Source organism: Cataglyphis hispanica, chromosome 1 (genome assembly GCF_021464435.1).
Source record: "Cataglyphis hispanica isolate Lineage 1 chromosome 1, ULB_Chis1_1.0, whole genome shotgun sequence".
Taxonomy (NCBI): Eukaryota; Metazoa; Arthropoda; class Insecta; order Hymenoptera; family Formicidae; genus Cataglyphis; species Cataglyphis hispanica.
In genome coordinates this window covers 2675430-2689627 of record NC_065954.1, presented here as the reverse complement: position 1 = coordinate 2689627, position 14198 = coordinate 2675430, and the positions used below count along the sequence as shown (strand labels likewise).

General features: G+C 25.5%; 2 protein-coding genes across 7 annotated transcripts in view; both read left to right on the top strand.

Annotated features, from left to right (window-relative positions):
* Positions 1-914: 914 nt before the first annotated feature.
* Positions 915-14198, top strand: part of LOC126853064 (uncharacterized) — a 32338-nt gene continuing 19054 nt past the window's right edge. Inside the window, exons 1-4 of one of the 5 annotated variants that reach the window (XR_007687905.1) lie at positions 1345-2311; positions 2496-3015; positions 3640-5416; positions 10777-11028. Coding sequence is in view for 2 of the 5 variants with exons in the window: in XM_050598480.1 (XP_050454437.1) it covers positions 1815-2311; positions 2496-3015; positions 8511-8543 (1050 nt within the window). In the remaining 3 variants the exon portion in view is untranslated. Of the gene's footprint in view, positions 1246-1340; positions 2312-2495; positions 3016-3639; positions 5417-6098; positions 6354-8510; positions 8717-9271; positions 10127-10776; positions 11029-14198 lie in introns of those variants that run through there. The other 4 variants (XR_007687904.1, XR_007687906.1, XM_050598480.1 and 1 more) reach the window with 4 other exon arrangements.
* Positions 12047-13466, top strand: LOC126853228 (uncharacterized). 2 transcript variants are annotated; one of them, XR_007687925.1, is made up of 2 exons: positions 12047-12575; positions 13215-13466. XR_007687925.1 is itself a non-coding variant. In XM_050598826.1 (2 exons), the coding sequence occupies exons 1-2, from the start codon at positions 12071-12073 to the stop codon at positions 13377-13379; spliced, it is 522 nt and encodes a 173-aa protein (XP_050454783.1). In that variant the 5' UTR covers positions 12047-12070; the 3' UTR covers positions 13380-13466. The 2 variants fall into 2 exon arrangements, 1 of the variants encoding a protein (XP_050454783.1); XM_050598826.1 differs by having other exon boundaries at positions 12047-12427.

Below are 14198 nucleotides of genomic sequence, written 5' to 3'. Positions count from 1 at the left end.
ATATGTATCAAAATTCATTTTCAGAAATCATTTATAAACAGACGATAAACAGAATCATTTATAAACAGAAGATTAAATATTACTTAAACATTTTGCTTTCCAATTTGTATTTTATATGTATATTTTACATATATCGTAAATATTGAAGTTAGATATATAAAATGTTTGTTTTGCTAGGTATTATAAATATTTAGTAATTTATGAAAATGCAAAAATGTAAAAATGAATATTTAAAGTAAGCAAAACTCTTGATCAGATAGTATAACCTTTACAACTAAATACTGATATTTTTGAATGTTAGATTATAAGAAAGTTATAATATAATAACAGTTTTTATCTATTAAATTAATTAATTAACAGAAATAAAAAAAATTAAAAAAAATATTGTTGAATTAAGAATTTAATTAAAAATATAATTGAATAAAAAACATTGGTTACAATATTTCTAATGTTATAATAATTTCATATTTATGTGCAGGTTATTAAAAAATTCAAATTAAAGATTCAATAATAATAATAAGCTCAAATGTAATAACAGATATGATGTAAGGGAATAATATAGATGCCAAAACAAATTTCGAAGACAATGCTATCACGCAGCTATCATCAGCAGTAACGATATTTTGATTCAGATTCTACTTTAAAGTTATCGTCGTCACAAATAAATAAAGAAATTGTCGACTTTGACGAATATTTGTATGTTTTGTATATTTATATAACATAGGACAATTTTGTGGATTAAATATAAACTTTTTTGCACATACGATTAGTTAGTTATGTTCTAAGCAAATATTTAAAACTTTCATCTTTTTATCGAAACAAAGTTTTTTTAATTCACAAATAAATTTATAAAACTCATACCTTGCAACATGTAGATTTTAAAAAATAAGATGATAATATAAAACAAGCATAAAAATAAAAGCAAAAATTTTATTTTTTTATTATTATGATCTTTTCACCTTATTGAAATAAATTTTTTAATTCCTTTGAATGTAAATAAATTATAATTAAAAAGAAAAAATACTCTTTTAAAAATAAAGAGTAGTAGAGTCGAATTACATTGTGAAATTTTTTACAAATAGAAATCGCAAAAACATCAAATTCGCACTTACTGCGCAACATGAATCTAGCGCGTATTGAATCCGAAGTTTTTCAAATTATTAAACATTTTGCCAAAAATATTTAAACATAATCACAATATAGTTATGTGAGCAATATTGAAATTGTGTTCAAAGCATGCAGTAAGTAGGCGAACACATCCATATTTTACTACAATAGTTCACTATAAATAATTTACATTAATAATGTTGGTAACGGAACGAAAAATCGATGTTATCGACAGTTTAGACACGTTTAGGGATGCGTCCCGTTTCACAAATTGGGCGCATAGATCGCCTGAAAATCTATAGTTCCCGTAACATATATTATAGATTTCCGAACGATCTATACGCTCTATGCGTGAAACGAGACGCAACCTAGATGAGAGCGCTAACCCTCTTGGATTCGTCCATCAACATATAGTAGTGGTTGCGTTCCATGCATAGATCGCTCGGGAATCTATAATATATGTTACGTGAAGAGTATAGATTTTCGCCATTTTATATCGTCGTTTTAGATTTGGAAGGATCCCCATTCCCCTTCCTTAAGTTACTTGCTAGATTTTACGAAGGTTATTACTTTATTCTCCGTCTCAAAAGACATTTTGTTAAGCAAAAAATTATACGTGACTTTCGTGCGACTTTCCTGTGACTCTCCGTTTTTCTTTCGAAGATTTGGATGAAATAATTTTTGTCTTGTAACAGATTATATCTGTGATGAAAAACAGATCCATCATGCCACCAAGATGTGCAGAATGGTTGCGACAATATTATGTGAAAATAGGCAACAATAGTGTAAAATGTGTAATTTGTGATAATGAGTTTACAATGTTGCGTACAACGTTGCTTGCAACTACAAACAATATTAAGAAACACGTACAGCAGCAGCATGCAGTATACTTAGATTCCATCAAAACTAAACGAATCTGTTGGGAGCAAAGGTTCTATAGAAAAGGAGATACTAAATTACAATGTACTATCTGCACAGAAGTTTTTTATATAACCACATGTATTAATCCACGATTAAAAATTCATTTACACGAACATAATCTTTATGAAAATACAACGCATGAACGCCTTAAATGGATAAGAGCATTTTTTGATGGGACAATATGCATATTTTGCAGACAAATTTTTAAAAGAAGCCCCGTGGCTTATTACATAAAACATTTGGTTAAGGATCATCGAGTCGTATTACCTTTCGGTGACAAAAGGTAATATTTTTATAATTTTATATTTTTTAAAAATATTATTGGTAATGATTTTATCCTTTATCTGATAAAAAACATTTTGTATTGACAAACAAAAAATTATATACGTTTTTCCACGATCTTCCCTATTTATTAGTTTCTTTTGAATATTTTGATGAAATAATTTTTTTCTTGTGTTCATCAATAGAATACCTAGGGTACCAGGTGTATCAGTCAAACCAAAATGTGCAAGATGGGTGCGACAATATTATGTGAAAATTGGCAAAAATCGTGCAAAATGTGGAATTTGTAATAAAGAGCTTAACATGTTAATTGCTCAGCCTCTTAGAACCTCAAACGGTTTCCAAGAACATATAGAGGATCGTCATCCAGCATATTTAAATTCTTCCATAATTAAAAAAACTTTTTGGGAGACAAGATTTTATAAAAAAATAGCTGATAAATTCCATTGTGTTCTTTGCCAAAATTTTTATCGTATAAATGCAAGTATTAACCCACGACTAAAATATCATTTACAATTGGAACATCAACTTTATAAAAATACAATGGTTGAACGCATTCAATGGCTCAACAAATATTTTAATGGGACACAATGCCAACTTTGCAAGTGCAGTTTTCGAAGAAGTCGCTCTGTTTACTATATAAAACATTTGCTTAAGACTCATCAAATCGTTCCTTTCTGTGAACCAACTGGAAAAAGAGAGAAGGTAATATTTTTATACTTTTTTAAATATCATTAGTTTGTAGATTATAGATATATTACTTTATAATTTGTTTCTTTAAATCGGTTTTTTCTATATATTTTTATATATGGATGGAAACATAAATACCAACTTTAGTTGCATGTCATGTGCGATATATATAAAAAATAATATAATACCTATTCTCTGATAAGTGTAAAAATTCATTTACATGTAAACAAGAAGCATATTGAACTTTAACATTTTGCATTTTGTGTACGTTTTACATATAAATATTTAAGTCAGATGCATGAAATATTTCTGTTTGACAGATAATAAATATTTAGTAATTTATGTAAATATAGAAATATAGAAAAGAGATCTAAGTATGCAGCAAAAATCTTTGAATTGCATGATTTTTAAAACTAAATACTGATGTTTTGAATGTTTAGATTATAAAAAAGTTTTAATATAATAACAGTTTTTATCTATTAAATTAATTGATTAACATGAATAATGAAAAACAATTTTTGATTATAATGATTTATTATTATGAGTGATGATATATGAATTAAAAATTTAATTAAACATTGAATAAAAAAATATTACAATATTTCTACTGTTTTAATAATTTCATATTTATGTTATCAGGTTATCAAAAAATTCAAGTTGAAGGTTCAATCGTAACAAACTCAAATGTAATAACAAAGATACAGTTTTCACAACAAATTTTGAAAGACAATCGCTATATCAAGCAGCTATCACTAATAATATTGGCAATTTTAAATCGGACTTATGGCTTATTGTTACAAATAAATGAAGAAATTAACGACCTCGACAACTTCTTTTCATGTTTATATAACATAGAGCATCTTATGAATTAAATAACCTTTTTTTGCATACGACTTCTTAATTATTCTTAATTATATTCTAACTAATCATCGAATATTTGAGACTTTTTATTTCTTTATTAAAACAAAGTTTTTTTAATTCACGAATAAATTTATTAACTTTCATATTGCGACATGTAGATTTTAAAAAGCAAGATGATAATATAAAATAGCATAAAAATCAAGAGCAAAGACTTTATTTTTTGCTACTATGATATTTTTACATTATTAAAATATTTTTTCTTAATTCCTTAATATGTAAAAAAATATGGTATAAAAAGAACAAAAAATTCCCTTTAAAAACAAAGAAAAGGGAATATATATCAAAAATATAGATCAAAAATTATATAAATTTATGAAACAAAATATTCAAGTAAATATGTAATGAAACAAATTTTGCTTTAGTAAGAAATTTTATGTAATTAGTAAATATATTTGTAAACAAACGAGATTTCTCTTCTTTCTCGATTTATAGGACGTAGTGGTGTAAAAACCAGATAATGAGTTCCACACAATAAGAAGATTAGATTGAAACGAGATAGTATATGCGGTAGCTCTCGTGGTTATGCTGTTTTAATCGTTAATTTGTTGTAGATTAATTAAAAGTTCGGAGTAGAAGCTTTATATCTCATTATTAGCATTTCTCTGAGACATACAATAACGAAAATAATATATTTTGTCAACGACTACTAAACTGCCCATCCATACATGTATATGCGCGCCTAAACAAATGTTAAATCGCCGAGTTACAAATTATTTTATCCTCCGTTTGATAAAAGACAATTTTTATATTCGTTTTCTAAGATGAATTTAAACTGTCAATTTTGGAATTTCTCCGAACGACGAGAAATAATACAATGATAAGAAATGTTAAATGGACTTCATGTATCAAAATATTTATATTATTATATGGATAAGCAAAAAGTTATGCGTTTCTCCATGTCCTTTCTTGTTTTCGAATTTCTTTTGATGAAACAATTTTTCTCCTGTGCTCAGTAATAGTTAAGCAGTGATACAAAGCAGATATATCATGTCAGAATATAAAATGTGGGTGTGGCATCATTATAATGAACTAGGGAACAATACGTTACAATGTAAAAAGTGTTCAAAAGTTTATGTGCAATCCCTTTATCATATGCATGATTTTCAAATACATCTTAGACAGAAGCATCCGGAAGAAATATGTCAGAAGGTAGATACAGGACCAAGATGGGAGCGACAGTTTTGCGATATAAATGGCGATCGAATCCGATGCACTTTTTGCCATAGAAATTATTATGCAGGCAAACCTGCTAACGGGCTTCTAAAAACACATTTGAAAGACGATCATCAAATTTGTGAAATTACTGAAAAGGATGAACAGATTAATTGGCTGAATAATTATATTGAGGTAGATGGGGCAAAATGCCTAAGATGCAACCACATTTTTCGAAGAGGCTCAAAATTTGTTTATTTCACAAGACATTTAATATATAATCATGACATTATTCCACCTTTTGATAGATTTTCCCTCGAATAATTATATCATAAGAGAAAAGGTAATATTTTCATAATTTTAAACTTTTTTTAAACATTAATAGTAAAGATTTTATAGATATATTACTGAAAGTTACTTCTTTAAATTTTTTTCTTTTTTCATATATTTTGTATACAGACGGAGACGTGTAAATACTATAACTTTAAATGCACATTATGTGCAAGATACATATGAAAAATAACTTAATAACTTAATACTATATATTATATATTTTTTTATTCTCGGATATGTATAAAAATTCATTTTCAGAAATCATTTATAAATAGAAGATAAACAGAATCATTTATAAAGATACTAAATATTACTTAAACATTTTGCTTTCCAATTTGTATTTTGTATGTATATTTTACATATATCGTAAATATTGAAGTTAGATATATAAAATGTTTGTTTTGCTAGGTATAAATATTTAGTAATTTATGAAAATGTAAAAATGAATATTTAAAATAAGCGGACAAAACTCTGGATCAGATAGTATAACCTTTACAACTAAATACTGATGTTTTTGAATGTTAGATTATAAGAAAGTTATAATATAATAACAGTTTTTAACTATTAAATTAATTAATTAATAATTTAAAAAAAAAATTATTGTTGAATTAAAAATTTAATTAAACTTTGAATAAAAAAAAATATTTGTTACAATATTTCTAATGTTTTAATGATTTTATATTTATGTGCAGATTACTAAGAAAATTCAAGTTGAAGGTTCAATAAAGTTCGAATTTAACAACAGAGATACAGATTCCAAAGCAAATTTTAAAGACGATGCTATACATCAAGCAGCTATCGGCAACAATAACGGCAATTTTAAATCAAACTTACAATTTATTGCTTCAAAGAAATGAAGAAATTAACGACCTTGACAAATATTAATTTTTTTTGTATTTTATATAATATAGCAACATTATGAATTAAATATAACCTTTTTTTGCATACGACTTCTTAATTATATTCTAACCAATTATCGAATATTTGAGATTTTTTGTTTCCTTATTGAAACAAACTTTTTCTAATCCACGAATAGATTTATTAACTCTCATATTGCAACATGTAGATTTTAAAGAGCAAGATGATAATATAAAATAACATAAAAATCAAGAGCAAAGACTTTATTTTTTATTATTTATGCTATTATTATGATCTTTTTACACTATTAAAATATTTTTTTTTAATTTTTTTAAATTTAGAAAAAAATATTGTTTAAAATGAAAAAATATTCCATTTAAAAACATGGAAAAGAGAATTATTGAATAGATTTTCAATTAAAAATTAATGAAATAAATTTATGAAACAAAATATTCAACTAAATATGTAATGAAACAAATTTTGCTTTAGTAAGAAATTTTATGTAATTAGTAAATATATTTGTAAACAAACAAGACTTCTCTTCTTTCTCGATTTATAAGACATAGTGGTGTAAAAATGCGAGATAACGAGTTCCACACAATAAGAAGATTAGATTGAAATGAGATAATATATGCGGTAGCTCTCGTGGGGTTATGCTTTAACCGTTAATTTGTTTTTAAATTAATTAAAAGTTTGGAGTAGAAGCCTTATATCTCATTGTTATTATTGCTCCGAGACAAACAATAACGAAAGTAATATATTTTGTCAACGGCAACCACTAAACTGCCCATCCATACATGTATATGCGCGCCTAAACAAATGTTAAATCGCCAAGTTACAAATTATTTTATCCTCCGTTTGATGAAAGACAATTTTTATATTCGCATTTTCTAAGATGAATTTAAACTGTCAATTTTTGAATTTCTCCAAACGACGAGAAATAATACAATAATAAGAAATGTTAAATGGATTTGATGTATCAAAATATTATTATATGGATAAGCAAAAAGTTACGCGTTTCTCCATGTCCTTTCCTGTTTTCCAGTTTCTTTTGATGATACAATTTTTCTCTTGTGTTCAGTAATAGTTAAGCAGTGATACCAAACAGATGTATCATGTCAGAACATAATTCGTGGGTGCTGCGTCATTATAATGGACTAGGGAACAATACGTTACAATGTAAAACGTGTTCAAATGTTTATGCGCAATTCCTTATTAATACGCAAGCTTTTAAAAAACATCTTAGAGAGAAGCATCCGGAAGAAATACGTCAGAAGGTAGATACAGGACCAAGTTGGGAGCGACAGTTTGGCGTTTTGTATGGCGAACGAATCCGATGCACTTTTTGCGATAGAAATTATTGTGTACGCCGTTCTAACATAATACTAGAAACCCATTTGAAAGGCGCACATCAAATTTATGAAACTACTGAAAAGGATAGTTTAATTGGCTGAATAATTATATTGAGGTAGATGGATCGAAATGCTTAATATGCAACCACATTTTTCGAAGAAGCTCACAATTTGTTTATGTCAGAAAACATTTAATGTTTAATCATGATATTATTCCACCTTTCGATAGATTATCTCCCGAATAATTAGATCATAAGAGAAAAGGTAATATTTTCATAATTTTAAACTTTGTTTAAACATTAATGGTAAAGATTTTATAGATATATTACTGTAAGTTACTTCTTTAAATTAATTTTTTTTTCATATATTTTGTATACGGACGGAGACGTGTAAATACTACTACCTTTAAATGCACATTATATGCAAGATACATATGAAAAAATAACTTAATAATTTAATACTATTCTCGGATATATATAAATATTCATTTTCATATAAACAAAGAATACTAAACATTACTTTAACATTTTGCTTTCCAATATTGTATGTATATTTTACATATATTGTAAATATTTAAGTTAGATATATAAAATGTTTGTTTTGCTAGGTATTATAAATATTCAGTAATTTATGAAAATGTAGAAATGAATATTTAAAGTAAGCGGACAAAACTCTTTTAATCAGATAGTATAACCTTTACATCTAAATACTGATGTTTTTGAATGTTAGATTATAAGAAAGTTTTAATATAATAACAATTTTTATCTATTAAATTAACATAAATAATTTAGAAAAAATTATTGTTGAATTAAGAATTTAATTGAAAATATAATTGAATAAAAAATATTGGTTACAATATTTCTAATGTTATAATAATTTCATATTTATGTGCAGGTTATTAAAAAATTCAAATTAAAGATTCAATAATAATAATAAGCTCAAATATAATAACAGATATGATGTAAGGGAATAATATAGATTCCAAAACAAATTTCGAATACAATGCTATCACGCAGCTATCATCAGCAGTAACGATATTTTGATTCAGATGCTCTACTTTAGAGCAAATAAATAAAGAAATTGTCAATTTTGACGAATATTTATATGTTTTGTATATTTATATAGCATAGAACATTTTTATGAATTAAATATAAACTTTTTTGCACATACGATTAGTTAGTTATGTTCTAATCAAATATTTAAAACTTTCATCTTTTTATCGAAACAAAGTTTTTTTAATTCATAAATAAATTTATAAGACTCATACCTTGCAACATGTAGATTTTAAAAAATAAGATGATAATATAAAACAAGCATAAAAATAAAAGCAAAAATTTTATTTTTTTATTATTATGATCTTTTCACCTTATTGAAATAAATTTTTTAATTCCTTTGAATGTAAATAAATTATAATTAAAAAGAAAAAATACTCTTTTAAAAATAAAGAGTAGTAGAGTCGAATTACATTGTGAAATTTTTTACAATTAGAAATCGCAAAAACATCAAATTTGCACTTACTGCGCAACATGAATCTAGCGCGTATTGAATCCGAAGTTTTTCAAATTGTTAAACATTTTGCTAAAAATATTTAAACATAATCACAATATAGTTATGTGAGCAATATTGAAATTGTGTTCAAAGCATGCAGTAAGTAGGCGAACACATCCATATTTTACTACAATAGTTCACTATAAATAATTTACATTAATAATGTTGGTAACGGAACTAAAAATCGGTGTTATCGACAGTTTAGACACGTTTAGGGATGCGTCCCGTTTCACAAATTGAGCGCATAGATCGCCTGAAAATTTATAGTTCCCGTAACATATATTATAGATTTCTAAGCAATCTACGCGCTCTATGCGTGGAACCGAACGCAACCTAGATGTCGCATGGAACTATGGATATTCTATGGACGTCCAATGAATGTCATGTTCCGCATGGGTTATGTTTAGTAATAGTTAGCGAGTGATACGAAACAGTTGTATCATGATCAAAATAACAAACAAAAGCTGGGTGCGCCAACATTATTTTAAAATAGACGACTTTCACTTAAAATGTAGATTTTGTGACCAAATTCTTAAAGAGTACTGTATTAATAAACGCAGTTTAAAAACTCACTTGCAAGAGAATCATATGAACGATATAGATATGGACTTAGTTGAACGCGGAGGATGTGAGCAATATAGCAAAAGGATTACTCTATACGGAGACAAGAATAGATACCACAAATGCATATTTTGCGATAAATATTTTAATGGCATTCTTAGCCTGGAACTAAAAAAGCATTTATCAAATGAACATCAAATTTTTGAAACTAAAATATCTGAACGTAGAACTTGGCTAAACAGCTATATTCAGGAGAATCATCCTTTCGCACGATGCACAATTTGCGCTAATAGTTGGAGAATGGGATCTGGCGACTATGATATTAATATCGCAAAACATTTGATAAATATTCACAAAATCATTCCAGCTTTCGATACAATACCCACATCATAAGAGAAAAGGTAATATTTTTATATTTTCAAACTTTTTTTAAATATTGATGGTAATGGTTTTATAGATATATGTATTACTATAAGTTACTTCTTTAAATTGTTTTTCTTTTGTATATTTCTATATACGAACAGAGACATAAATATTATAACTTTGAGTGCATATCATGTGTAAGATACATATGAAAAAATAATTTAATACTTAATAATTTAATACTATTCTCGAATGTGCAAAAATTCATTTTCATATAAACAGAAGAACATTACTAAACATTACTTAAACATTTTGCTTTCCACTTTGTATTTTGTATGTATATTTTACATATACCGTAAATATTCAAGTTCGATAATATAAAATGTTTGTTTTGATAGGTATTATAAATATTCAGTAATTTATGAAAATATAAAAATGTAGAAATGAATATTTAAAGTAGGCGGACAAAAATCTTTGAATCAAATAATATAATCTTTACAACTAAATACTGATGTTTTTGAATGTTAGATTATAAGAAAGTTTTAATAACAGTTTTTATCTATTAAATTAACATAAATAATTTAGAAAAAATTATTGTTGAATTAAGAATTTAATTAAAAATATAATTGAATAAAAAATATTGATTATAATATTTCTAATGTTTTAATCATTTTACATTTATGTGCAGGTTACTAAAAAAATTCAAGTTGAAGATTTAATAAAGTTCCAATATAATAACAGAGATATTGATTCCAAAACAAATTTTAAAGACAATGCTATACATCAAGCAGCTATCGACAACAATAATGGCAATTTTAAATCAGACTTACGGTTTATTGCTACAAATAAATGAAGAAATTAACGATCTTGACAAATATTAATTTTTTTTGTATTTTATATAGAGCAACATTATGAATTAAATATAACCTTTTTTTGCATACGACTTCTTAATTATATTCTAACCAATCATCGAATATTTGAGACTTTTTATTTCCTTATTGAAACAAAGTTTTTTTTAATTTACGAATAAATTTATTAACTTTCATATTGCAACATGTAGATTTTAAAAAGCAAGATGATAATATAAAATAGCATAAAAATCAAGAGCAAAGACTTTATTTTTTAATATTATTTGATGTTTGATGATTATTTGATATTTGATGATTGATATTTTTACATTAATAAAATATTTTTTTTTTAATTCTTTAACATGTAAAAAAATATCGTTTAAAAAGAAAAAATATTCCCTTTAAAAACAAAGAAAAGAGAATCTATAGATCAAAAATTGTATCAATTTATGAAACAAAATATTCAAATAAATATTTAATGAAACAAGTTTTTGGAAAGATTTAAATTTTATGTGATTAATAAACATATTATTTATAAACAAACGAGTCTAGATTTTTTTCTTCTTCCTCGATTTATAGAACATAGTGGTGTAAAAACGAGATAACGAATTCGATACGATAAGAAGATTAGATTGAAACGAGATAGTATATGCGGTAGCTCTCATGGATATGCTGTTTTAACCGTTAATTTGTTGTAGGTTAATTAAAAGTTCGGAGTAGAAGCTTTATATCTCATTATTAGTATTGCTTTGAGACATACAATAACGAAAATAACATTTTATCAACGACAACCATTAAACCCATCCATACATGTATATGCGCGCCTAAACAAATGTTAAATCGCCGAGTTACAAATTATTTTACCCTCCGTTTGATGAAAGACAATTTTTATATTCGCATTTTCTAAGATGAATTTAAACTGTCAATTTTGGAATTTCTCCAAACGACGAGAAATAATACAATGATAAGAAATGTTAAATGGACATGATGTATCAAAATATTTATATTATTATATGGATAAGCAAAAAGTTATGCGTTTCTCCATGTCCTTTCTTGTTTTCGAATTTCTTTTGATGAAACAATTTTTCTCCTGTGCTCAGTAATAGTTAAGCAGTGATACAAAACAGATATATCATGTCAGAACATAATTCGTGGGTGTTACTTTATTATAATGGACTAGGGAACAATTTTTTACGATGTAAAAGGTGTCCAAAAGTTTATATGAAATTCTATATTAAGACGAAAGTTTTTAAAAGACATCTTAGACAGATGCATCCGGAAGAAATACGTCAGAAAGTAGATATAGGACCACGTTGGGAGCTACAGTTTGGGGATTTCAATGGCGAAAAAATCCAATGCACTTTTTGCCATAGAAATTATTATGCAGGCGAACGTAACGGGCTTCTACAAACACATTTGGAAGACGGTCATCAAATTTATGAAATTACTAAAAAGGATAAACAGATTAATTGGCTGAATAATTATATTGAGGTAGATGGGTCAAAATGCTTAATATGCAACCACATTTTTCGAAGAGGCTCAGAATTTATTTATTACAGAAAACATTTATTGTTTAATCATGACATTATTCCACCTTTCGATAAATTATCCCCCGAATAATTAGATCATAAGAGAAAAGGTAATATTTTCATAATTTTAAACTTTTTTAAACATTAATGGTAAAGATTTTATAGATATATTACTGTAAGTTACTCCTTTAAATTTTTTTTTTCATATATTTTGTATACAGACGGAGACGTGTAAATACTATAACTTTAAATGCACATTATGTGCAAAATACATATGAAAAATAACTTAATAACTTAATACTATTCTCGGATATGTATAAAAATTCATTTTCATATAAACAGAAGAACATTACTAAACATTACTTAAACATTTTGCTTTCCACTTTGTATTTTGTATGTATATTTTACATATACCGTAAATATTCAAGTTCGATAATATATAAATGTTTGTTTTGATAGGTATTATAAATATTCAGTAATTTATGAAAATATAAAAATGTAGAAATGAATATTTAAAGTAGGCGGACAAAAATCTTTGAATCAAATAATATAATCTTTACAACTAAATACTGATGTTTTTGAATGTTAGATTATAAGAAAGTTTTAATAACAGTTTTTATCTATTAAATTAACATAAATAATTTAGAAAAAATTATTGTTGAATTAAGAATTTAATTAAAAATATAATTGAATAAAAAATATTGATTATAATATTTCTAATGTTTTAATGATTTTATATTTATGTGCAGATTACTAAGAAAATTCAAGTTGAAAGTTCAATAAAGCTCGAATTTAATAACAGAGATACAGATTCCAAAACAAATTTTAAAGACGATGCTATACATCAAGCAGCTATCGGTAACAATAACGGCAATTTTAAATCAAACTTACGGTTTATTGCTACAAATAAATGAAGAAATTAACGATCTTGACAAATATTAATTTTTTTGTATTTTATATAGAGCAACATTATGAATTAAATATAACCTTTTTTTTGCATACGACTTCTTAATTATATTCTAACCAATTATCGAATATTTGAGATTTTTTATTTCCTTATTGAAACAAAGTTTTTTTAATTTACGAATAAATTTATTAACTTTCATATTGCAACATGTAGATTTTAAAGAGCAAGATGATAATATAAAATAACATAAAAATCAAGAGCAAAGACTTTATTTTTTAATATTATTTGATGTTTGATGATTATTTGATATTTGATGATTGATATTTTTACATTATTAAAATATTTTTTTTTAATTCTTTAAAATGTAAAAAAATATTGTTTAAAAAGAAAAAATATTCCATTTAAAAATAAAGAAAAGAGAATCTATAGATTTTCAATCAAAAATTGTATAAATTTATGAAACAAAATATTCAAATAAATATGTAATGAAACAAGTTTTTGTTTTAGAAAGAAATTTTATATGATTAGTAAATATGTTATTTATAAACAAACGAGATTTTTCTTCCTTTTCTATTTTTAAGACATAGTGGTGTAAAAACGCGAGATAACGAGTTCTCTACTATAAGAAGATTAGATTGAAACGAGATAATATATGCGGTAGCTCTCGCGGTTACGCTGTTTTAACCGTTAATTTGTTGTAAATTAATTAAAAATTCGAAGTAGAAGCCTTATATCTCATTGTTAGTATTCCTCCGAGACAGACAATAACGAAAGTAATATATTTTGTCAACGACAACCACTAAACTGCCCATTCGTACGTATACAT

Coding starts and splice junctions, on each gene's coding strand:
- LOC126853228 (XM_050598826.1), top strand. CDS start 12,071: ATGTCAGAACATAATTCGTGGGTGTTACTTTATTATAATGGACTAGGG. Junction 12,428..13,214: donor GGCTGAATAATTATATTGAG/GTAGATGGGTCA, acceptor ATTTATGTGCAG/ATTACTAAGAAAATTCAAGT.